This window comes from Stegostoma tigrinum, chromosome 18 (genome assembly GCF_030684315.1).
Source record: "Stegostoma tigrinum isolate sSteTig4 chromosome 18, sSteTig4.hap1, whole genome shotgun sequence".
In the NCBI taxonomy this organism is placed as follows: domain Eukaryota; kingdom Metazoa; phylum Chordata; class Chondrichthyes; order Orectolobiformes; family Stegostomatidae; genus Stegostoma; species Stegostoma tigrinum.
Window position 1 is genome coordinate 25,724,159 of NC_081371.1, and position 25,998 is coordinate 25,750,156.

General features: G+C 40.2%; 1 protein-coding gene across 1 annotated transcript in view; it reads left to right on the forward strand.

Annotated features, from left to right (window-relative positions):
* LOC125461090 (IQ motif and SEC7 domain-containing protein 3-like) overlaps nt 1–25,998 on the forward strand; it is a 566,563-nt gene that overhangs the window by 165,727 nt on the left and 374,838 nt on the right. Inside the window, exon 3 of the mRNA XM_048549465.2 lies at nt 23,684–23,990. Coding sequence (XP_048405422.1) covers nt 23,739–23,990 — 252 coding nt within the window. The 5' untranslated portion in view covers nt 23,684–23,738. The remainder of the gene's footprint in view (nt 1–23,683; nt 23,991–25,998) is intronic.

The following is a 25,998-nucleotide window of genomic DNA, read 5'->3' on the forward strand; positions in this document are numbered from 1 at the left end:
ACTTGCCTGGATGGGTGCAGCTCCAACAACATGCAGCAAACTTCATGCAGGTTGAAGGAGGCCCCTTGATTGGCACCCCACCCGCAACCATTCCGTCCCTCCACCACTATCGCTCGGTAGCAGTGGTGTGAGCCTAAGTACAAAATACGTTGCAGAAATTTAAAGATCCTTAAACAGCACCATCCAAATCCATGATCACTTCCACCGAGAAGGACAAGTGCAGCTGATACATGGGAACACCACCGTTTGCAAGGTGCTATCTAAGACACTCATCATCCTAAATTGAAAAGGTAATGCCTTTCCTTCAGTATTCCTGTGTCAGAATCTTCGAATTCCGTCCCTACAGGCATTGTGGGTCAATCTAGAGCATATGGATGTAGCAGTTTAAGATGGCAGCTCACCACGACCTTCTCAAGCAATTGGGGATGGACAATAAATGTTTGCCAGCCTGCAATGCCCACATCCCATGAATGAATATAAAATGTACAGCTAGGAGTGAGATGAGGAGAAACTTGTTTACCTGGAGAGTTGTTAGGATTTGGAATGCACTGCCTGGGAGAGTGATGGAGGCAGAATCCATAGTTTTCAGAATAGAGCTGGATATATGTTTGAAAGTGATGAATTTAGAGGGTATGGAGAATGGGACTAGCTGTGTGGCTGTTTCAGGAGCTGGTCAAATAGCCTCCTTTTGCACTGCAAAATTCAATGGTCCTGTGATTCCAAACGCTGTATTTCTCCCTTTGTTCAAATTAATGTTTGATGCTTCAAAAGAGAATACAGCTTTCAAATCTGTTTGGTGTATCATTTTTGTTCAGGTATAAACCACATTAGATCATGTCCCTGGGTATGATCATTCTCCCACACATTCATTATCACAATCTTCTCCCTCCCAAAATCACATTGAATTCAATTTAAAGCTACTGCTCTGAAGCAGCTTCAAATTAGTCATTTCTGTGCTGTTCCCTTTCACTAATATATTGATTCCTTGAATAGAAACCAGGGCATGAAAAATCAGGAACAAAAACAGAAGTTGCTGCAAAAGCTCAGCAGGTCTGGCAGCATCTGTGAAAAGAAAATCAGAGTTAACATTTTGGGTCCAGTGACCCTTCCTTGGAACTGTTCTGAGGAAGGGTCACTGGACCTGAAATGTTAACTCTGATTTTCTTTTCACAGAGGCTGCCAGAACTGCTGAGCTTTTGCAGCAACTTCTGTTTTTGTTCCTGATTTACAGCATCCGCACGTCTTTTGGTTTTTGTTTAGCGTGTAAAAACTAACCTTACTTGCGTTCTTAGATTTTCAGGTATAATTTAAGTTTAATAACTTGTTCTAAAGTTTAGGGGAAATAATAAATTCACAACTTAACTCACCAGAACCATATTTTTCCTCTTGGCAACAGTTTACTGAGATACAACAAAACCTGGTTATTGCTTGCTTCCTTTCCCACCCAAAATATAGTTTAAAGCTTCTTGGCTGGCCTTGTACATAATTCAGCAGAACACTGGTCCCATCAGGGTTCAGGTGAAGACAATCCTCGTGGTATGGCTCCCACTTTGCTGGTGCTATAGCCCCGGAAAACAGAACCCAGCAATAATTGAACTATGCCAATCATCTCTCATTTACCCTATGTAAATTGAGGTTCTGTTCATGTTCCTTCAGAGCCTCTGTCTTAGTTCAAACAATGTTATTGGTGGTCTATGTAGAGCACAGTTACTGGATCCTCCCACTGTAAGTTCCTTTCCATAGTTCCCAAACGCTGGTATGGGCAGATAACACGGCCATCTGTACTCTTACTCCTGGCTGCAGTGAGCCAGGTATACACACACACACACACACACACACACACACACACACACACACACACACACACACACACACACACACACGCTTTGTGTACCAGAGTGCCATGGTCAGTTTGCTCATACATCCTGCAGCCAGCGCTTTTATTCCTACAAGTTCTGAAAACTTCAAATCTTGTGAACAATGGCATTGGCTGAAGTTTCTCCCCCACTGCCTTCTGGGCCACTGTAACTGTCTTATTCTCAGTCACATTCTGCTGACCGTACTACTGACCAAATCAGGAGACTGTATTCTAACCACTGTGAGTTGTGTGACTGCTGCAAGAATATTCTGGAGTTTAGTCTCTAAGTCAATGACTTCGAATTGAATGTTCTTGAGCTTCCAACACTTACTATAGACCTTTTTACTCTGCCCTGCATTGGCACTCAAAACTCCTATATCCTGCACTTGCAAAACATCACATGCCCTGCCATCTTTATTACATGATAATTCATTTTAATTCATTCAATTATAGTTAATAAACCTGATTACTCCCAGTAAACTTTATTACAGCTCGTAAGCTTTACAAATACGAACAATACCTGAAAGTTACTAATAACTTACCTGTGCTTTAAAAATGAAGTGAGCAAAATGCTTACCGAAAAATTACTCTGCTCTTTCACTTTGACATCCCTTTATAATTTTCGTCGAAAGCAATTAGGAGTCACACTGTCAAACTCCTGCTGGCTTTCTCTTTGCTCTTCTGCTGTTTTTCAACTTCTGCTCTCTCAGATGCTGAGAAGTTAGAAAGAGAAATGAGCACCTCTTTCTTCTCTTCATTAATGTCCCTTGCTCATCAAATTAATGGCTTTCTCCTTGACATAAGCCACACGCCATAACAAGCTATATTCCAGCACACGACATCTTTACTAACTGAGATGGAGCTAAATCTGTTTAACCCCCTCTTCCTCCAAGCCCCAAGACCTAAATAATCTCTGCGAGGCAAGTTTTCCCACACACACAGGGGTGAGTGTCTAGAACGTGCTGCCAGAGGAGGTGGTGGAAGCAGACACAAAAGCAGCATTCGAGAAGCACCTGGACAAAAAAATGATTAGGAAGGGAAAAAAGCAATTGGATCCTGAATGTGAAGACAGTTTTAGTATGGAAGGGCACAATGTAGCATTGCAGGCGTGGAGGGCCAAAGGGCTGTTCCTGTGCTGTGGTGTTCTTTGTTCTAATCTAAAGCTTTTCCTCCTATTTCAGGTTTCTAGCCACAATATTCCCATTTCTGTGCTCATTAATGTATAATGTATAGTACCAGGAGTAATCCAGAGTTTGCTATCTTTGAGATGCTGCATTTCCTAGCTCTCAGAAATCTCCTTACAGGATCTCAACCCACGTTCGATATAAATGATTGGTACTGATCGTGTGACCTCTGGCTGTTTATCCTGCTCCTCAGAATTACAACTATTCCAAATTGCTTGGAATCACTCTGACGGTTCCAACAACACTCTCCAGTCAAGTATGTGCTGCAATGTGCCATATAAATTAATGTCATTTAATGCCTTATTACATCATTATGAAAATTACCTCTATGCTGCTATACATTTAACCAAAAATTCTATCTATGGAATTCTACTAAGGATGATGACAGAATGTATATAACACATTATCATTCAAGGATAATATAACATATTGGTTCATTTTAATTCCATCTTATTAGACTTTGAGATATTGTTCTGATGAGATTGACTGTACAATGAGGCAATATTGCTGTCACAATCCAACAATCTGAGTTCTCTCACATTCAAAAATCAAAGAGGCAGGTTCAGGTTATTAATTTGATTCGTAATTTCGGATCTATGGCTCAAACATGTTATTAACGTTCTCTGCTTACAGTCACATAGTGCTCCACTGAGATTTAGGAATGGAAATTACATTTTAATTGCCTCTCTTGTGTTGTTCCATTGTGTTCTCCATGGCACAATCTGTACCTAAGCTGTTTTGTCCAGGGAATCTGGCTTTTATGATTAAGCTAAATGTTTACTCAAGTGAAATCTCATCTATGGCTATGATATGTATTGAATTTAGAGGTCAAATCTTCATCTTCAATTAAGTTATATATGTACGAATATGCAAGGTGTCTGTGACATAATTATCCTGAAAGTCTCAATTACTTTCTTAGCCCCATATTTCTGCAGGAGCTCAGACCAAAAGGACTCTTGGTCAGGTGAGGGTAGAGAAATAATGTCCTGCTGGAGGTTTAGCTGAAGATGAACAAAACCTTTAAAGAATTTTTGGGTGATTTTGTACAATTCACTGCGTTTTCCCAGTTGGCTGGCTTGGTATCTTGTGGCATTTGCCACCCTTACCAGTTTGTAGTACTGAGTAAAGTTTTTTTTACAACCAAACCTCCTTTCCCTTTGATTTACATCATGATTAGTGGCAGAAGATACACCGCCATGGAAGAGTCTAAAGAAGAGGTAATATTCTTAGAAGGTTTATTGTGTATTCTCAATCAGAACAACCAGGACCCTAGGGATTTGGTATGGATAATCTGCCCTCTCTGAAAACTAGAAGGAGATTTCCTCTAGATCCAGAACTTATCTGCACCGACAGACCATTTATGACATTAGTAGAATGGGTGTAGCTAACGTATTATGAATACTAACCCCTTCAGAACTGTTCACATATGCAATACAATCTATTTGCATTTTAGTGTAGTGTATGGGCCTGTATGCCTTAGCAGAACTACACATCATTTGTGGAAAGGACATGTGTGATTGCACAGGAGAATGAAATCAGTTAAGGAGATTTACTCAGAAATATCATACAAGTTAGTAGTGCTGCCTTCATCATAAATATAATTCATCTTGATGTCACTTGCATCAAAATCTTTTGTGAATTTTTGCTGGTCAAGATCATTGGGAATATGTGCAGCTTGGCTTTGGCCTTCAGAAAGGAACAAATCAAAGAATCTCTAAATCTGTGGGATATTAGTGGAACTTTCATTTCTATTTGTGTTCTGAACTAGTCAGGTCAAATCTAATGTATTTTAGGTACAAATGTCAATCAAGCTTCTTAGACAATTCCCTGGTGATGTAAATTGGCTTTGAACCCAGAAAAATATGCACTACTCTTCCTTTGCAGCACCTTTTTGAAATCAATATTCTCTGTTTGTGTTGTATTAAAGAATTATTTGGGCCGTATATTTGTACCATTTTGGAACTGGATTGAGATTATACTCAAACACATCTGGCATACAAGATGACAGACTAAAGATACAGATGGGATATTATTCTGATCAACTCAGTAATTCATAACCGCTTATTACTATTTTTAGATCTTACTTTAAGCTCATATTGAAAGATTGCATTTTCACAGGCAGTGCTTGGAGCTGAATGCATCAAGAATTTTAGCCTACAAAACTGCTTGGTGGATAAATGTTCTGGGAGTATAGCATTAATGCATATCAGTCAAGAAGCCCTAAGTTGATCTCGTCAGGATTAGGAGCTAAAATTGCCCTCATGATTTCAATTCATAGATAAGGTGATAAAATTAAAATAAGGAAAATGTGATAGAATGAGTGAAATGGCGAAGAAAGGCCCAGGGACTGATGGAATGAAATTGTCTAGTAACTAATGGGAACATACAGATCATGGCTGATCATCTACCCATTATTCTCCAGTATCGCCATATCCCTTAATATCATTTGTAACTATAAATCTGTTGATTTTTGTCTTGAATAAACTGAACTATTGAGTTTTGACAGCCCCATTGGGGAGAACTTTCCAAAGATCTACCATCCTCTGAGTGAAGAAATTCTTCCTCATCTCAGTCTTAAATGTCCTGCTCCTTATTCTAATACTGCTGCCCCTTAATCCTAAAGCTGCATTTCCTGGTTCTAATCTCACCAATCAGGGGAAACATCTGAACAATATCTATCCTGTCATGTCTCAAAAGAATTTTGTAAGTTTCAATGAGATCACCTCTTACTTTCAATACTCTAGAAAAGATAATCTCTTTTTATTCAGTTTCTCTTCCTGTCATCCTAGAGATTAGTTTTATGAACAACCTTCGTATTTCCTCTCTGGCAAGCAAATCCTTCCTTCAAAAAGAAAACCAAATCTGTAAAGAATATTCCAGGTGTGGTCTCACCAAGTAGCAGAAAGGCTGCCAATATCATCAAAGACCTCTCACACACCTGTAATACTCTCTTCCAGCCACTTCTGCCAGGCGGAAGATGCAGAAGCTTGAACACATGCACCAACAAGTTCAAGAACAAGTTCTTCCCTGCTGGTATTAGATTGCTGAATGGACCTCTTTAAAATCAGTTTGAATGTTGACCTTGCTATTATGAACCTCTTGTGCACTTGTAACCTAGAATGCCTTACTCTGTCTAAGCACCCTATTATCTGCATGTCCTTGTTGTTATGATATGCCTTCACTGCTTGCAAAACAAAACTTTTCACTGTACTTAGATAGATGTGACAACAATAAATCAAATCTAATCAAATCAAACAAATCAAAACCATTATAGCAAGACATCTCTGCTCCTCTACTCTAATTCCCTTGCAATGAAGGCCTATTGCATCTCCATGGCAGCTATTAAGGTTCCTTTAAATATCAAGTTTTCAAACTCCTCAAAGTTTGAGAAATGCCATGCTTTGTTATTTCTTCTACTGAAGTGGATAATTACCTGCACATTGACTTAATCTGCCCCATTCATTCTCAAGCACCTAGCCAGTCCAAATCATCTTGAATCGTTCTTGCTTCCTGTACACAGCCCCTGTTCCCAGTTTTGTGGAATCAATAAAATTAGAAATATTACGTTTGATCCCCAAATTGAAATTAATTATACAGATTGTGAACAGCTATAGCCTAATGCTAACCCTTCTGGTGCCTCACTAGAAACTACCTTCCATTTAGAGGATGTTTCAATTATATTTGTTCTATGTTGACCAATTCTCAATCTGTATTAGTAAATTGACACCAATCCTTGTGCTTGAATTTTGTTTATATACCCCTGTGGGGGACCTTATTGAAAGCCTTCAAAAATTGAAGGACACCCCTTCTGCTGATTCTCCTGTATTTATGCTATATGCAATATCCTCAAAAAAAACTAATAGGTTTGTCAAACTGAATATTTCTTTCATAAATTCATGGTGACTCCATCCATTTGGACCATTATTTTCTAAGTCTCCGGTTATCGCATACTTTATAATAATTTCCAACATTTCCTGTACGACTGTTATCAATCTAACAGGTCTGTTTTCTCTTTTAGTATAGTTATATGGTTAGTGGTTTGTTAGTAGCAATTATATTGTCAGTTTATCTGAAACTTCCCAGTGTATCTAATTTTAACATAAAGGGGGTGAATATATATACTTGTGCAGAAACAAAAGCAATAGGTTTCAAATTTTTTTTCATGATGTCAGTCTCTCAATTGAAAGATGTTCCTACAGGATATACACCTCAGTTAGTACTGGCTGTTTCATAAAAGCATTGTTTTGAAGTAGTTGAACAGATTTCTCTTTTGTTCATGTTATCATCCTTGACAGTATTCAATGCTCTGACCACTTTGATTAAAGACTGAAAGGACTTACATTTGGAATGTTCCTTGCCATCTGTCAGAGTGTAACTGGGTCTCAGATAGATACTGATAACAGCTGCACTGATTCACCCACGTGTATAGAATTCAGCAGAGTGTTAGAGGGTTTTAAAATTAATTTCTATTATCCTTTTCAATATTGAATTTCTTTTAATTCCCCCAACATTCATTACAAAGATTCTTTCTCTGAATAACAGCAAAGTCACTTTTCACTTTGAATTATTTCATATTTTCCTCGCTGATATACACACATTGCCACTTTGGAGAGATGTACTTTGCTGCAGGGCACAAAAGTGTGCCTAATTTAGAAACAAATAAAATTTCATTTTTCTTCTCTGCCACTTTATTTTATGCATTACATGCATTCTGCAGCCAAACCATTTTAGAGTTTGGGGAGCAGATTGGATATCACAATGAATGTGAACGCTCCAGAATCTGAGCTTTAATCCAGCCCTAATTGATGCTTTGAAGGTCTCCACGTCCTGCTGATACTGCAGGTAAATTTACCAGCAAAATCGGTAAACCTCAGACTCTCACGATAATTCTTGAGATCATTTTCAAAAATTTCTTCTTCACAGTCAGAAAGTTGAGAGTTTCAATTCTAAATATGGACCCGTAATTTAAACTGACACATAAATGCACTGTTGAGAAAGCGCCTTTTCTGGATTAGTGTGAAGAAAATTCTGATTTACATATATAAAATCATTTTTAGCTTTTGGGTTTCAAAATAGTGGCATAGGAGCGTTGCTTACTTTTTGTAAAGTATTTAAAAGAAAACAAGGTCCAAGTCCTTTCCCAAACCATGACTTAATCCAGATTGTGTCAGTGAGCGAGTGACTAAAAGCTCATGGGAGTGTTAATGGAAGACTGTCAATAGCATGAGGTTTATAATAGAGTGAAAACAGTGAAAGACAGAAGGTAAAATCAGAAATGGGAATCAATATCTGTTACTGATAATGAAAATATCAATATGATTTCTTAGAGCTATGCCTTTAGGAAAAAAAAATGCAAAATCGTTTGTGGAAAAGTTAGGTCATTTATTTTTACAGGGAATGAATTACCCAAAGAAATACAATCATATCAAGTTTCAAATTTTACATCACAAATACCAAAAAGTGATCACTGGTTTGTGTTTAAACCAATGTACATCTTTTGCTTATCAACCACAATCTCAAGGTGCGTTGGAAAGATGGCGACAGACTTTGAATACCATGATTAGATCCGCCTCTCAGGATGTCCCAATGATTGGGCTAAAGGAATTCCCTTGTTACTGTTTTCAATTAGGGATGTCCGAATGAGTTCAGAAGATTCAGTTATTTTGAATTGATATGTTGTCATGAGTTGAGAAAACCACTTCAAATAATAAAGAAATGTTATAAATCAAGGCTGAGTTTACAATTCCTGCTAATGTTTTGAGTTTGTCAGACTTTAATCAAAGCAACCAGAAACATTTGAAGATTGCTCAAAAATGAAAATTAATGCAAATGAAAAGTTCACAAGCTTTGTTGCTAGAAACAAGATGTTTTCGAAAAACAAATAAGGTGATTTATGTAGTGTGCACTCAAGATAGAAGAAGAAAAAGTCAGCATGTGTGTCATATTGATCTGCTAAAGAGATATTATGTTATACAGGATAATCAGGAGAAAGGTGTATTATGTATAAGGTTGGGAAAGAGGTAAGGGGTGAAATTAATTATCAAAAAATTAGAGAATGAATTTGATATTGAAATTCAAAAATTGGTCCTTCAGCTACCAGATTGGTTAATACAGAGGTGTTTAAAAGGCATGACATTTTATCTTCCAGGGGAATATCAAAATGATATACAAAGGCTATTATAAACTCCTGAACTGATTGTGTGAATAGGCCAGGAAAACCTTTGGTTATTCAATATGTTAATGTAGAAGATGTGTTACCCATAAAATTGCATTGTTACAGACTCAATCCAGAGAAATTAGGTCTAGTGAGGGAAGAGGTCAAGTTTATGATGGATGATGACAGTATTAAACTAATTCATAGTAGCTGGAGGTCACCTATTGTGAGGGTTTCCAAAATTGGATGGGTTGAAAAAATTCTGTATTGATTCTCAAAGTCAATTCAGTAACTAAAACAGACTCATATCCTATTCCAAGAATGGAGGGCTGCAATGAAATAAATTGAACAGGCATCGTTCATCATCAAGATTTCCATGTTAAAGGAATTCCATTGAGCAATAAAGCCCACTTGTGTAATGTAAGATAAGCTTCATAATTGCAAGTCACGCTGTTTGAAATGAAAAGTGCAATGTGGCTTATATTGACAACCTTGTTGTAGTTAACCAAACCTGAAAAGAACGTTTACACGACTTGTTTGATTGCTTACAAAGAGCCAATTTGGTTATAAATGTGGCTAAAAAATCTGTCAATCCAAAAGTGATTTGGGGATCACAGTTGGACAAGGCCAAGTAGTACCCAGAGAAGTGAAAGTATGGGTTGTTTTGATTTTCTCATGCCTAGGATAGAATACAAAACATTGCAATATATTGGAATGAATGGATTCTTTTGGAAGGTTGTTCCAACTTTTGCACTGCACAGGCTCCTTTGACAAATTTGTTCTCCATACCAAACTCCTTCCTCCCACCCTTTCTGCCCTCACCAAAGGTGGACTATTACCCTCTCCTACTGCATGTAAATGAGGGTGGGAAATATTAGCAAACCCGACAATCCGTGTCTTCCACTGATGAGCTCATTGCCTGAATAATGGTGGGATTTAGGTCCATCTTTTGGGGAGAGGACGAGCCAGAAGACCCTCCACTCCCTCATTCTGTCTCCAGAAAGCCCAGCCATTTAGCAAATAAAAACCCTGGTCCAAGGTGAATCTCAAATTTAAAACTGAATGTTGACCATTTGACTGTTCTGTTTCCTGACAATAATTCTTTTCCAGAAGGGTACTGATCAGAGGTTCTATTATGTTAGCGAGTTTTGAGAAGATTCTATTATGTTCTCCTGGGGTAGACTAGGTTTTCTCGATGGTGTTGAGCATATTGGCTGGGGAGTCATCCTCCATAACCAAAAGCCCTAAAACAGGAAAATTGAACCAGCTAAAGGCATCAGTTGAGGTCCCACCTCAAGCTTCCTGGATCTGGAAGAAAATACAAGTCCAAAATGCACAGAGCTTTTTAGTCATATCAGTATTTCCTCAAAAGCTTTGCAATGATAATATCGCATGTATTGCCACCTTTAAGGCTTGACTTGCTTGTGTTTGGCATTACTATTTTCTCCACAAGCGTCTCAGTTTAGCTGCTGACATTTTGTCTTTTAGCTAAACCTGGAGCTTCATCTTTGGGTTAAACTCTGGCTAACACTTTATATATAGACTTTTCCTTTTATATATTCTGATGTTTGGGATTTGCCAGCAGGTCTGTCAGGCAAACCAGCTACTTCTCTGTCTCTGCAAAAAATTTACATTGGATCCAGATGAACATAATTGTTTTAATCACAGTGGATGTGGATATTTATTGTCCATCTGGAGTGAAAGAATTAATGGCTTATTGTTCTCAATTATTGTGGCGAATTTGTCAGTGCCGGACCTCTTGAGCTCCTTTCCATCCCAGAATGACAGTGGGTCACTTTTTAAATTAGTACAAGTTAATGTGTTCATGTCTTTGAACACAACACTTAAAACATAACTCAAAATCTAATCCATTTTGTAAATAAATGGTCAAAAATCTCAAAAGATGAAAATTAGATCTCTAATGGTACAGCAATGAAGAGGAATAATTCTACTGTGGAGTCTGTCTGGTCTCTGGTATTAAAAGGGGGAGAGTAGCTCACTTTTCTCATTGTAAAGGGTGAATACAAACACTCATGGCACTGATAACTTTATTAAAATTAATTATTAAAATACAGTGTAGTGACTAAGTGAGACTTTGTTTTACAAGCAATTTTTAACTTTTCAAAGCAAACCTTTTAAAAGCCAACTAGTGACTACAGCTTCCAAGTATCACTAATATATAAATATGTATAAAGTATATTTAAATAAAGACTTAAATACTCATCATATGTTGCAACACTACTCAAAAGCATTGGCAGTGTAGTACCATACATTTGATAGAAATTGGCTTCAATAAATAGAACACAAATTGAAATAATTTCCACGTTAGACTGAGGATGTAATCCAATTGTTAATTTATGCAAAACGAACCTTTCATTCAGACAGCTTCTGGACATCATTCACTCATCACATACATCTCTGAACCTGGATAACTATTATTTTATGTGAGGGTTCAACCTAATACCAGATGGTGATAGAAGATCTTTATGAGATGCATGTCAGAGATCAATACAATGTAGTACATCACAGCAGTGGTTTACAGCTCTCCGTAGTTATAACCCACTCAGTTACTGTGCAGAATAACTTATAATGTCCTCTTAGTTATCATCAATTCCTTTTGCAATGCAACTGTTAGATTCTAGCCAATGTTTAAGCCAACTTACAAAAAACAGATGTCTTCTTAACTAGGCAGGTGTTTGTTCCTTTAGCATTACATTGCTCATAACAGAGTAAGTGAGATAAATCTTTAACAGAAGTGGATCTACCCATAGTAGCTTTACGCAACAATTGTCCATGTTTCATGCTGACTCCAACCTATGTATGTGATCACTTATCCCAGTAAGAATCTCTAACTTTAACTCTAGAGTCCCACCTATTACCTCCTCTCCATTCCTTATTTACAACCAGGATATACCATTACTGGCAGAGGAGGTATGGTTGGGATAGTGTCCCCTTTTTCTAGAGGTCACTGCTTTGGAAAATGCTGTTCAAGAGTCTTGATGAGTTGCTGTAGTGAATCTTATCAATGATACTCACTGTCACCACTGTGCATTGATGTGGAAGAGTGAATCAGCAAATGGATGAGGTAACGTTAGATTGCTGTGTCTTGCTTGATGTCAAGCTTCTTGACTATTCTTGGAACTGTACAGATCCAAGCAAATGGAGAATATTTTACTGGAGATTTTTGAGAATTTCGATCTGAGTCAAATGCTGCTGAATTATCAGTGTCTGCCTTGTTTTACAGAGCCATGGTATTTTTCAGTGATTTAGTTAGGTTTCTGGTCAATGGCAACCACCAGGATTGAATTCGTAGATTTGGATATGGCAATTCTGTTGAATTTCGAGGGATGAAGGCTAGACTCCAACTTGTTGGAGATCATCATTGCCAAGAATTTTTGTGATATCTATGTTAAGTGCTATTTTTCAGCTGAAGTCTGAATATTGTCTAGGCCTTGCTCAAGGACCCAGGCCACGACTGCTTCAGTATCTGAGGATATTAAAAATCGTAGTGAGCACTCTGCCAGTGATCATCCCACTGTCATAACTCTTTTCCCTCTTTGTAGTGTAGAGTGTCGATTTGTGTCGAAAAACAAGACCAACTTAATTTTATAAAATAATCGCAGTCTTGATGCGGACACCATGATCTGCTGTGAACTTTCAAGGAATAATGGCTACTCTTTCTACTGCCAACAACTACTGAGTCCTTCTTTGTTGCCCATACAGCTGTTCTGCTCCTGAAAAAATGTGACAAATTTGATATGAGAAATTAACATGACCGAATAACTCTATTTAAGTAAGTAGTCTGATGTGTTATTGGAGGCGGCCCTGGGGGAAAGCTACACTGCTTTTCTACTGATTGACTTGTAGTGTAGAGCAGAGTTAACATGAGGCAGCTGGCAAAGTGATTTGTTGTCTCACCTACATACTGAACCTAGAAGCTGATAGAGAAACGTTGCTGGTATTAGATGGATTGTCAAAGCTACATTCTATTCACATTTCATTTAATTTAAATCAATGCTTTTACAATGCATGTTGACAGCGCTTCAGTGTAAGTTTGTGAGGCAGCACAGAAGCAGAATCCACTGCACTTTGTAATTATTCATGTACTTTACAAATGTACAGTAAGTTCACATTTTACCAAGACATTATTTAATGCTGCCTTGACAACATGCTTGCTACAAGCCCAGCACATTTGACATGCATGGAGTATCAAGGATGCTGTCAGTGATGGTATTAACATGATGTTTGATAAGAGACACAGTTAATGTGATGATAGCATGGGAATTTCCATGGCCAACATTTTCCCTCTTTAAACAACATGATTTTCCACCTGCTTGCACCAGAAAGCCTGTATGCAAACCAGACTGTTCAACTACTCTTAAAGCCCTGACTCCTTGAGGGTTGTCCAGTCCTGTGTCTGGAAGTAACAGGATAATGAGTGAAAGGAATTGGATAGTGTTCACATGCTGGTGGCTAATATCAGACTTTTCTTCAATCTCATACACTTCACTCCCTCAAATATGGGAACACAGCAGCATGAGACATTCAAATATCTTTCCTGTAAATCCATTTTCAAGGGTGTCTTAATGCCTGTTTATTATACCTGTTCCTCCAGTAAGATGTAGATACGGTAATATATTGTATACAGCCTCAATGCTCATGTTACAGCATCCTGCATCACCAGTTTCTTGACGCCGAGCTTCCGCATTAGTAAGTCCGTTTCAGAGAGAGAATCACTAAATAAGTTTTACGGTCAATTACTTTGTTAGGTACTTAACATGAGGAAGAGAAGCAAATTCAGATGGAACTGGAGAATTGCAACTTGCAATTGATGGAAGGGCTGGTGAGATGCTGGTCCATAGTTTCATATCCCAGAGGGTTTATAGACTAAAAGTAGAATTTGTTATTTAAGGATTTTTTTAAACAGTAAGGTAGGAAATCTGATTGAACGATTTGTTGTCATGTGTACCTAAGTACAGTGAAAAGCTTTGTTAACAGGCAGAAGGACATACAGATCATAGGGTGAAAAAAGTTTTTGGATAGAGGCATGCAGGTTATTGTTGCACAGGGTGTGTGCTCGGCAAGATCAACATTAGCAAGATCAGCATTGTTTGAAGTTAGAGTGCCCATTCATCAGTCTAACATAGGCAGGAAAGGAGCTGTTCTTGAACCTGCTGTTGTGTGTGTTCAGTCTTCTGCCTGATGAAAGAGGTTGGAGAAGATCATTACTGGGGTACGATGGGTCTTTGTTGGCAGCCCGTCCGTAGCAGCGAGCCCTGTAAATGGAGTCCATGGATGGAACTTTGGCTTCTGTGATGGTCTGGGCTGTGCACGCCACCTTCTGTAGTTTCTTATGGCCCTGGGCAGAGCGGTTGCCGTTCTAGGTCATAACGCACCTGAACAGTATGCTTTCAATGATGCATAAATAGAAGTTGGTGAGGGAATTCGTGGATGTGCTAGATTTCCTGAGCTGCCTTGAGGAAGATGAGATGCTGTTGTGCATTCTTGACCATTGCATCTATGGGGGAAATCGAGGACAGGCTGTTGGTTACTGTCACACCTAGAAACTTGACTCCCTCCACCATCTCCGCCTGAGCTTCGTTGATGTATATGGGGGCTTGTTCTCCACGCTTCTTTCTGAAGTCGGTGATGAGTTCTTTAGTTTTGCCGATGTTGAGACAGCGGTTGTTCTCATTGCACCATGTCACCAAGCCCTCTATCTCCTTTTTGTATTCTGACCTGCCATTGTTTCATATCCATCCTACCACAGTAGTGAGATCAGCAAACTTGTAGATGGCATTCTTACAGAATTTGGCAACATAGTCGTGGATGTACAGGGAGTAGAGTAGAGGGCTGAGCATGCGCCAGTGTTAGGGGTTATTGCACAGGAGGTGTGCTTGTCTGTCTTCATGGATTGCATTCTGTGGGTCAGGAAGCTGAGCATCCAATTGCAGACGGCAGAGCCGAGACCTATATTTGAGTTTTGAGATTAGTCTGAAGGGAATGATGATGTTGAAGGTGGAGCTGTAGTTTATGATCAGGAATCTAACGTGGGTATCCTTGTCATCCAGATATTCTAAGGATGAGTGCAGGGCAAGGGAAATGACATCCCCTGTAGACCTGTTACGTCATTAGGCAAACAGTAGAGGATTGAGGCAGGTTGAGAGATTAGAGTTGAAAAGGGCCATGATCAGTTTCTTGAAGCACTTCATGATTATGGAGGTCAGAGTTATTACAGCATGTTACATGTAGCTTCTTAGATACTGATTGGTGGTGGTCTGCTTGAAGCAGGTGTGGACTTCAGCTTGCAGGAGGGAGAAGTTGAAGACGTCAGTGAATGTATCCACCAGTTGGTCTGCACAGGATCTGAGTGCTCACCCAGGGACTCCATCTGGATCCATAGCTTTCCTTCGTTTGATTCCCAGGAAGACCAATCTAATACCTGCAACGGTGACAGTGGGCACAGGTGCGTCCAGGGCTGTTGGGGCAGGTGACACCACATGGCTGGCATTCTGCTCAAACTGAGCATAAAAAACATTGAGCACAACAGGGAGGGATATGTCTTTGTCTGCTATCTTGCTCTGCTTGATTTTGTGTCCTGTAATGTTGTTTAGGCCTTGTCCTAGTTGACGGGAGTCTGTATGGTTGGTTTGGGCCTCTAACTTGGTCTAGTACTGCCTCTTGGCATCTCTGATGGCTTTGTGGAGGCTGTATCTAGATTTTCTCTATTGGTCCCAGTCATCTGACTTGAATGCTGCACACCTCGTTTTCAGTAGGGAGTGGATTTCTTAGTTCATCCAGTGTTTCTAGTTGGGGAACACTCGGATGACTTCTTTGGTACTCAGTCCTCAACGCATTTAGTAATGAGGCCTTGACAGAGGTGGCAACTTGCTTAGTTTTTCCACTGAACAGTTGCACATGGTCCAGTCCACCAATTCCAAACAGTCCCAGAGACGCTCTTCCGCTGCCTCGGACCAGCACTGTACTGTACTTGAAGGATCCTCCTATTTCAGCTTCTGCTTGTAAACTGGGTGGAGGAACACAGCATTCTGATCTGATTTTCCAAAGTGTGGGTGGGGAATGGAGCGGTAGGTGCGTTTGATGGCTGCGTAGCAGTGGCGAGGATGTTTGGTCCCCTGGTGAGGCAGGAGAAGTGTTGGTACTTTGGCAGTGCCTCTTGAAGTGGGCTTCATTGAAGTTGCTGGCCACAGTGAATAAGGCCTTGGGGAATTTTGTTTCCAGAGTATTTTGTGGTGTATAAACCACGTCTTGGGCATTCTTCACATCTGCATGAGGTGGTATGTCAGGATGACAGAGGCGAACTCTTGCGGCAGATAGTAGGGACGGCATTTTACTGTAAGATATTCCAGGTCCAGGGGGCAATGGCTTGCCAGGGTCCCTGCACCCGAGTTCCAGGAGGTGTTCTCTCTGGAACGTCACCTGGAAACCTGCAGAGTTTCAACATTTATGAAAAATTAACAACGCCAATCTATACAGTGCTGCATTGAACTGTACATAACCATAGAGAGCATGAAGAGGTGTTTTCCTGACAGCTCGCCAGTCAGATTCTTATGTCAAACATTAGTAGGGCCCAAGCCTTGCAGAAAGAAACTGCAATGATTTGTTTCCCTAGCACTTTTTATACCAGGGCGATAAGCATTGTCAGCTTTCCACAATTTCACGGATGAGAAGAGGTGTTTTCTGCAAGAATGATCAGAGTAAGATAATGGTAAGAGCTGTATAGATGATTTGGCTCACAGGGTTAACAATACAATTCAACTGGAATTGTGCTGCAGCCACTTTAAGATTTTCTTTTTGAGCTCACAATGTTGTATGCACTTGAAATTGCATCTAGATATCAATATGTTTAGACAATTTATGGCACAAATCTGGAGCAAGTGGGATCTAAACCAGGGCCTCCCTGGCCCAGAGGTAGGGACACTGCCATTGCACTACAACAGCCCCTGTAACGACATATACTGATACATAATAGACTGTAAGAACATATACACACACTGCGTTTGTATCAATAAATTTGGTCACATTTGTTGGTTTACTTCTCAGGGCACTGCCTTCTCCAATCAGAGTAAAGCTGCCTGGTTTAAAATTTAGACAAATTCTTACAGTTAACTGTCAGTCGTCATCATCTATCTGATATTCTCCATAGCAATAACTGCCAATCAGAATCCACTTGCCAGCATCACCATTCTCCTGCTACACAATGTAACTTCTAGATTTCCCTTTAACTTGATATTGTCGTGCATTGACTTGAGGTGTGCAAGATAAAAAGCTTACACAAAATGTGTCTTTTTTCAACAGTACACTGATTAATCTTTACGCTATGAATGGCTACTCTGTGTGAGTGCGTAAGGAGTTAAGTCATTATTAATCATCCGATCACATGGAACTAGAGCTTAAGTCTCTGTAAGATTCCAAAAGACACCCTTTCTTATGTCCTGTGTATAGTCAGCTATATTTAATAAAGCCTTTTATTGTTCACTCACCTGATCTTACTACAATAACTGCAAAAATTTATTATTGTGGAATTCACAATTGTTTTGTTCAGTTTCTCCAGTCAACTCCCAATAGAGAAGTTACATAACATACTATACTGGCAAGGAGAAATAACATGGTGCAGAGCTGGATGAACACAGCAGGCTAAGCAACGTCAGAGGAGCCGGAAAGCTGATGTTGAGAGTCTGGACCCTTCTTCAGAAATGGGGGAGGGGGAGGGGAAGGGGTCTCTGAAATAAATAGAGAGAGGAGGAAGGCAATGATGGAAGGTGGATAAAGGAGCAGATAGGTGGACAGAAGACATTCAGTAAAGGTGAGTGCAGGTGGGAAGTTGGGATGGGGATTGGTCACAAGGGAAGATGGACAGGTCAAGGAGGCGGGGAAGAGGCAATTTCTGTTAGCAAGGCGATCGTCCTTTTGGATGTTTCTTGCATTAATGTTAAGAGGGAACATCCTTTAATCTTTTGTTCCCAATAAGGACTGGCATTTCTGGGCAGCATATGGATATATTCCCCGTGATTTTATGGCCAGATAAAATAGCTGCCATGATCTTCTGCTGTTTTGTTTGCTGCTACTGCATATCTTCTGTCTGCTTTAGAGAAAGCATCTGTTTACTCAGTGGTATGTTGACCACATCACTGACCTTCATCACACCACTTTGCTTCATTAAGATGCTACTCTGCTTGTGACAGAATACACCTTATTAAATCATTCTTGTTTTTAGTGTTTTTGAGTATCTCATCTTATAACCGTACCCTGGGCGAGGCTTCCAACCTAGGAGTCATAGAGACATAGAGTCATAGAGCTGTACAGCATGGAAACAGACGCTTCAGTCCAACTTGTCCAAGCCGACCAGATTTCCTAATTTAATCTAGCCCTATTTGCCAGCATTTGGCCCATATCCCTCTAAACCCTTCCTTGTCATGGTTCCAGATGGATAGCCCAAATCATTAAGCTGAAGGGTGAGGAGGGATGAATGTGTTCCCCTTCATTATTCACCTTCCCCCTTGGTTGGTCACAACAGGTTAATTTATAAATTATTGCTCCTTTTGTGGCTGCTTTTCTTCCAGATCAAATGAATCTATATGTTAAAAGATACCAATTTAACTAGGCTAACAAAAGAATGAGTATTAATTACTGGATATGAAAGAATTCATATCACAACATACATACACAGCTTAGAAGTAAGAAGTGAGCTCAAGAAATGATAAAGATTATAGGATATATGAATAGACTGTCTGTCTAATTTTGTGAAGAGGAGATAGCAGTACATCAATAGTTGAACAGTCGATTTCAGGATTCTTGGCTTTTGCAGTTAGTTGAAATTGCCTTGTCTTGTTTCATTTTGGTGTTGGCTGGCAGCATTCAGAATTAGACAGACCTGTTTCCTTCTGACTGGCTTGCTAGTTAACATAGCTTTCAGCTCTTAGAGTAAAAGTCACTTTTTACCTCTGATGCATGGCTGACTTGTGGATGATTCTTTGTGACTTTCACAACACATAAACTGAGGCAAATACACACGTACTGCAGTTCACGACCATACCTTCTCCCACTAACATACTTCCTCCCACTAATAAACACAGACCAGGGCTGCAGTTGGTACTCAACCCCTTTTATTTGTACATTCCTGAAGGGCAAAACACACTAAATATCTGCTAGAGGAGGCTTTCAGTTTGGTGGACAGCTAGTTTGTGATACAGAGTAACACCGACAGTGTAGCTTCAAATCCCGCACCAGCTGAGGTCACCATGAAGGTTCCACCTTACTGTCCTTGCCCCTTGCCTGTGGTGTGATGATCCTCTGGTTAAATTACAACCAGTCGTCTCTCTCTCTCACTCTGATGATGGAGCGGTGCTATGCTGCTATGACCCTATGTCGTTTGACATATGACTACTTTATCAGCAGTCAAGACAGCAAAAACCATGGCTGTCACTGAGAAGGATGTTTAGGTCCTGGACTTGACTTCAACCTCTGGTTGCAGGGGCCAATCAAATCCTGTTACTGCTTTCATGGGGAACCCTTCCTTTAAGTTCTTTTGGATCTCTCAATGGTTACCTGACCCTAGCGAGTTTTGGGAAGATTTGTAGCTCAGGTTGAGGTTCTGGATGCAAGTTTGCTCGCTGAGCTGGAAGGTTCATTTTCAGACGTTTCATCACCATTCTAGGTAACATCATCAGTGAGCCTCAGATGAAGCGCTGGTGTTATGTCCCACTTTCTATTTATCTGTTTAGGTTTCCTTGGGTTGGTGATGTCATTTCCTGTTCTTTTTCTCAGACGGTGGTAGATGGACTCCAAATCAATGTGTGTGTTGATGGAGTTCCGGTTGGAATGCCATGCTTCTAGGAATTCTGGTGCGTGTCTCTGTTTGGCTTGTCCTAGGATGGATGTGTTGTCCCAATCAAAGTGGTGTCCTTCCTCATCTGTATGTAAGGATACGAGTGATAGTGGGTCATGTCGTTTTGTGGCTAGTTGATGTTCATGTATCCTGGTGGCTAGCTTTCTGCCTGTTTGTCCAATGTAGTGTTTGTCACAGTTCTTGCAAGGTATTTTGTAGATGACGTTTGTTTTATTTGTTGTCTGTATAGGGTCTTTTAAGTTCATTAGCTGCTGTTTTAGTGTGTTGGTGGGTTTGTGGGCTACCATGATGCCAAGAGGTCCAAGTAGTCTGGCAGTCATTTCCGAAATGTCTTTGATGTAGGGGAGAGTGGTTATGGTTTCTGGGCCCGTTTTGTCTGTTTGTTTGGGTTTGTTGCTGATTACCTGACCCTGTAAACATGGGTAACAACATAAGCAATGCTTTGGCTGGATTGACAAAGGCACAAAGAAATTTATCTGGGATTTTTTTCCCCACAGTTTTCTTCCAAAACATGCAATTAGAGAGGGATGTCCAGAAGGAGTACACACAGTTCTTGTTTGGATTTCTAGGGAAATAGTTTCTTATTATCAGATGCAGTTCAACAAGTTTGAACAAGTTGGATGCAAGTTTGCTCGCTGAGCTGGAAGGTTCATTTTCAGACGTTTTGTCACCATTCTAGGTAACATCATCAGTGAGCTTCTGATGAAGCGCTGGTGTTATGTCCCACTTTCTATTTATTTGTTTAGGTTTCCTTGAAGTTTGCCCTGAAGTTTGTTATTTGTAAAACCACTAAGTAACAAAAAAGGCAACAACAAAAGTTCAAATGAAATGTAGTAGCTACTTCAAAAAGATTTAAGACAATGCAGCTACTTCAGGAAACTAACTCCCACTATAATGGAAGGGCTCTTCAAGGTGCTACTACTCAGACTTCCTGAGTGCATACATAAAACATTATTCTGATCTCGGCTAAGGATTGTGTGGACTGTTGGGCTCCCTGGTATATGGAGGATATTTAGACTTTGGAAAGGATATAACATAGGATGCTGTCTGGAATGACAAAAATATTTCTGTCATTAAAAAAAACCATCATTTAAATTAGAAAAATAATTGAAAGGATATGGCAACAGGAAGAGAAGGGTGTTTAGAATTACTTGGTCACATGAAGGATAAATGTCCGCATAATGAAATGTGAGGCTGGATGAACACAGCAGGCCCAGCAGCATCTCAGGAGCACAAAAGCTGACGTTTCGGGCCTAGACCCTTCATCAGAGAGGTTCAACAACCCTCTGATGAAGGGTCTAGGCCCGAAACATCAGCTTTTGTGCTCCTGAGATGTTGCTGGGCCTGCTGTGTTCATCCAGCCTCACATTTCATGATCTTGGATTCTCCAGCATCTGCAGTTCCCATTATCACTAAATGTCTGCATAGACTGGTTAGCCTCACTAACCTGTTTTTACATTTCAATCCCAAAGTATCTTCTATTGTTTTGGGGCCTGGGCCGAATTTGCCTCTTTTTGGAGAGTGAGCCGCATAACTTTGAGTACCACATGTACATCCCAGTCACCTTCTGAGGTGGCATAGACCCAATGTCACATACACAGGTAGCTGGCGCCTGATACACAAATTCACAGATGCTAAACATCTCAGATCTGATCTTTGTAAAAACCAAAAGAAACAATGGTGTGAATCTTTCTTATTTTTTTACAATGAAAGACAAAGAAGCCAGGTCCTGAAGTCAGTGGTGTGAAAGATGCTGGAGTCAATTATAAAAAATGAAATTACGACTCATTTGAATAGCAGTAACAAGATAGGTCAGAGTCAGCATGAATTTATGAAGGGGAAATAGTGCTTGACTAATCTTCTGGAATTTTTTGAGGATGAATCTATGAAGATGGATAGGGGGGACCAGTGAATGTAGTGTACCTCGACTTTCAGAAAGCCTTTGATAAAATCCCACATAGGAGATTGGTGAACAAAATGAGGGCACATGGTACTGGGGACAAAATACTGAGTTGGATTGAAAATTGGCTGGCTGACAGGAAGCAAAGAGTAGTGATAAACGGGTCCCTTTCGGAATGGCAGGCAGTGACCAGTGGGGTACCACAAGGTTCGGCGCTGGGACCGCAGCTGTTTACGATATATATTAATGATATAGACGAAGGCATTAAAAGTAATATTAGCAAATTTGCTGATTACACAGAGTTGGGTGGCAGTGTGAAATGCGAGGAAGATGTTATGAGAATACAGGGTGACTTGGACAGGCTAGGTGAGTGGACGGATGCATGGCAGATGCAGTTTAATGTGGATAAATGTGCGGTTATCCACTTTGGTGGCAAGAACAGGAAGGAAGATTACTATCTAAATGGAGTCAAGTTAGGTAAAGGGGAAGTACAACGAGATCTAGGTGTTCTTGTGCATCAGCCAATGAAAGCAAGCATGCAGGTACAGCAGGTAGTGAAGAAAGCTAATAGCATGCTGGCCTTCATAACAAGAGGAATTGAGTAAAGGAGCAAAGAGGTCCTTCTGCAGCTGCACAGGGCCCTGGTGAGACCGCACCTGGAGTATCGTGTGCAGTTTTGGTCTCCAAATTTGAGGAAGGACATTCTTGCTATTGAGGGAGTGCAGCATGGGTTCACAAGGTCAATTCCCAGAATGGTGGGACTATCATATGTTGAAAGATTGGAGCGACTGGGCTTGTATACACTTGACTTTAGAAGGATGAGAGGGGATCTGATTGAGGCGCATAAGGTTACGCAGGGATTGGACACCTTGGAGGCAGGAAGCATGTTTCCGCTGATGGGGGAGTCCAGAACCAGAGGACACAGTTTAAAAATAAGGGGTAGGCCATTTAGAACAGAGTCGAGGAAAAACTTCTTCACCCAGAGTGTGTGGATATATGGAATGCTCAGCCCCAGAAGGCAGTGGAGGCCAACTCTCTGGATACTTTCAAGAAAGAGATGGATAGAGCTCTTAAAGATAATGGAATCAAGGGTTATGGGGATAAGGCAGGAACAGGATACTGATTGTGGATGATCAGCCATGATCGTAATGAATGGTGGTGCTGGCTCGAAGGGCCAAATGGCCTACTCCTGCACCTATTGTCTATTGTCTATTGTTTCAGTGAAAAAGAGAGATAGCGAGACAGTGTAAATCGAAACACAGTTGCTCTCCTAATCTATTTAGCTGTGCAGAATTTGAAACAGTAATTGACACTAACTCTGAGATATTATGGTAATTTTAACTTAGCTTATCTAATAGGAATTGTGAGATGGGATTGGCTTACTATTTTAGCCTGGTCCAATTTTACATTTTATTAACATTGTAGGAAAAAGTTTAGACAGCATAAGACAGCATAATCAATCTAATCAAGCCAGTTTCCTGTCTGGTGAGTTATAATTGCCCCAGGGTATCACTCGCAAACTTACTGTTTGAGTTTGGATCTAACCCCTCGTTATTTGTAACATCATTTACTGCTACTGCTTTCCAACTATATGTTGTGGTTATAAATTGATGTGCAGCACCTCCATGTGAATCGCTGAGGGAGATGGAAATGGATATGCAGCCTGCCACTAAGTGTTGCCTGTTACTAACAGCATGCATCTCACCTTGCTTTGCAGTAATGAAACAATCTCTCCTGGAGGCAAATCCATTAACTCTGAGGCAGATGGCCCTATGAAAATCCGAGGAGAATGTGAAATCAACAGTTCAGATCAATCTGGCATGGATCAAATGAAATGCTCATCAGCTGATGTCAAGGAGGGAAGGCCATGCCGAATGATTCCTGTGTCCAACACAATGGTACAGAAAGCAAGTCTGCACCACACCGCCTCACCAATGCGAATGCAACGGAGCAAAGGCACAGCAACATGTTCGCATTTGCCCACCTCTGACTATGAGTTGTCAATGGATCTCAAAAATAAGCAGGTATTGCAAACATCTGGCAGAGTACATCTGTAGTACAAAAGGTGAACATGCATGGTGCCAGGATTAGAAGGCTTAAGCTATTCAGCTTATTATAACAAAGTTTAAAATTAACTGATTACAAAATACCATGTGACTAACTTGGGATTTTGCCCAGAGAAAACATAATTAGAAAACCGAAAAAACACAAAGCATTTAGAAAACACATCATTTTATCACATTGTCTGGCAAAGATATCTTCCTCTGTTATTGCTAAACACTGATGTGTCAAAGTACCATAATGTGTACTAAAGAAATCCCTGTATCACTCACACTTTGTGACAGAAATAACAAGAGCTGTATTTATTCAAGGATGAAGCTGATGATGTATTTTTAGTTAATAGCTTTTTTCTGTATTTTTGCAACATCAGAGGGCATTATTTAACCTCTAACAAAAGACATCCAAACAGAAATAATATCAATTAGCTGCTGTTTGTTTGCCAAATAAAACAATATAGGCTAAAGCTTCAAATCACAGTCTACCTTCTACTGTACTCTGCAGTTCTCTGTAGTTTTAGGTTTCTCAGCAAAATGAAATAGTTTGCATTGTTCTCCGTTCAATTCCGGCAGCAGTGACACCAGGGCATGAAGCTAAGCAGAATTCAATAAATGCGAAACCCTGTTCTGAAAACCAAACATAACTCCAAATACCAAACTTAAGAGTATTTAATATTAATCCATGCTCTGGAAATGACAAACACACACCCTTCCAGTTGCTTCTGACAAGTTTTCACTAACACCAGGGACTTATGTGAGTAATTAGAATCCTCAGACTTATCAAGCAAAAACTTGACATAATCATATTCACTGATTCATACCTTACAGTCAATGGCACAGACTCCTACACCAGTATCCCTGAGTAGGTCCTGTTACACCAACAGTTCAGACCCAGCCGGGATGGTGGTACAGTGGTATCCATGAAGTAGTTGACTTGCTTGCTGAGCTGCCTTGTTTTCGTTCAGATGTTTCATCACCATGCTAGGTGACATCATCAGTGAGGCTTCCATTGAAACAATGTTATTCTACTCCGCTTGGAGTTTATACTGTCCGGTCCATTTCGGTGAGCCCTGTCATTTCCGGTTTTGATCTGTATGGGTTTGTATATGGGGTCCAATTCTATAAGTTTTTTGATTGAAGTATGGGTGGAGAACCATGCCTCTAGGAATTTCTGTGCATGTCTATGTTTGGCTTGGGGTCTTGTGGTTACCTTGTCTCAGTTAAACTGATGGCTTTCATTGTCTGAGTGTACTGATGTTAAGGAGAGATCATCGTGCCATTTTGCTGCTAGCTGATGTTCGTGTATTCTGATGGCTAGCCATAGGAATTCACAAACATCAGCTAGCAGCAAAATATAACGATGATCTCTCCTTAATATCAGTACACTCAGACAATGAAAGCCATCAGTTTAACTAAGACAAGGTAGCCACAGTAGCCCAAGCCAAACATAGACATGCACAGGAATTCCTAGAGGCATGTTTTCCACCCATACTTCAATCAATAAACTTATAGAATTGGACCCCATGTACAAACCCATACAGATCAAAACCGGACATGACAGGGCTCACCGAAATGGACCGGACAGCATAAACTCCAAGTGGAGTAGAATAACATCGTTTCATCAGAGGCTGAGTAGTGATGTCAGCTAGCATGGCGACATAACATCTGAATGAGAAAAAGTCAACTCGATGAGCAGGTCAACAGCCTCGTCTACAATCTGAACTACAGATCTTTGCCAATAATTTAAACATTGTTATACATTTGGGAGAGAATGGCCCTGGGAGTCCACAACCTTGACTCTGGGCTTTGTGAAGTCTAATTATATCAAGTCAAAAGTAGGCAAAGAAATCTCCTGCTAATTACCCACAACTGCCTTACTTCAACTGATGAATCAGTACTCCTTCATGTTAAACGTCACTTGGCAGAAGCACTGAGGGTGACAAAGGCACAAAATGTAATTTGATTGGGCAACTTC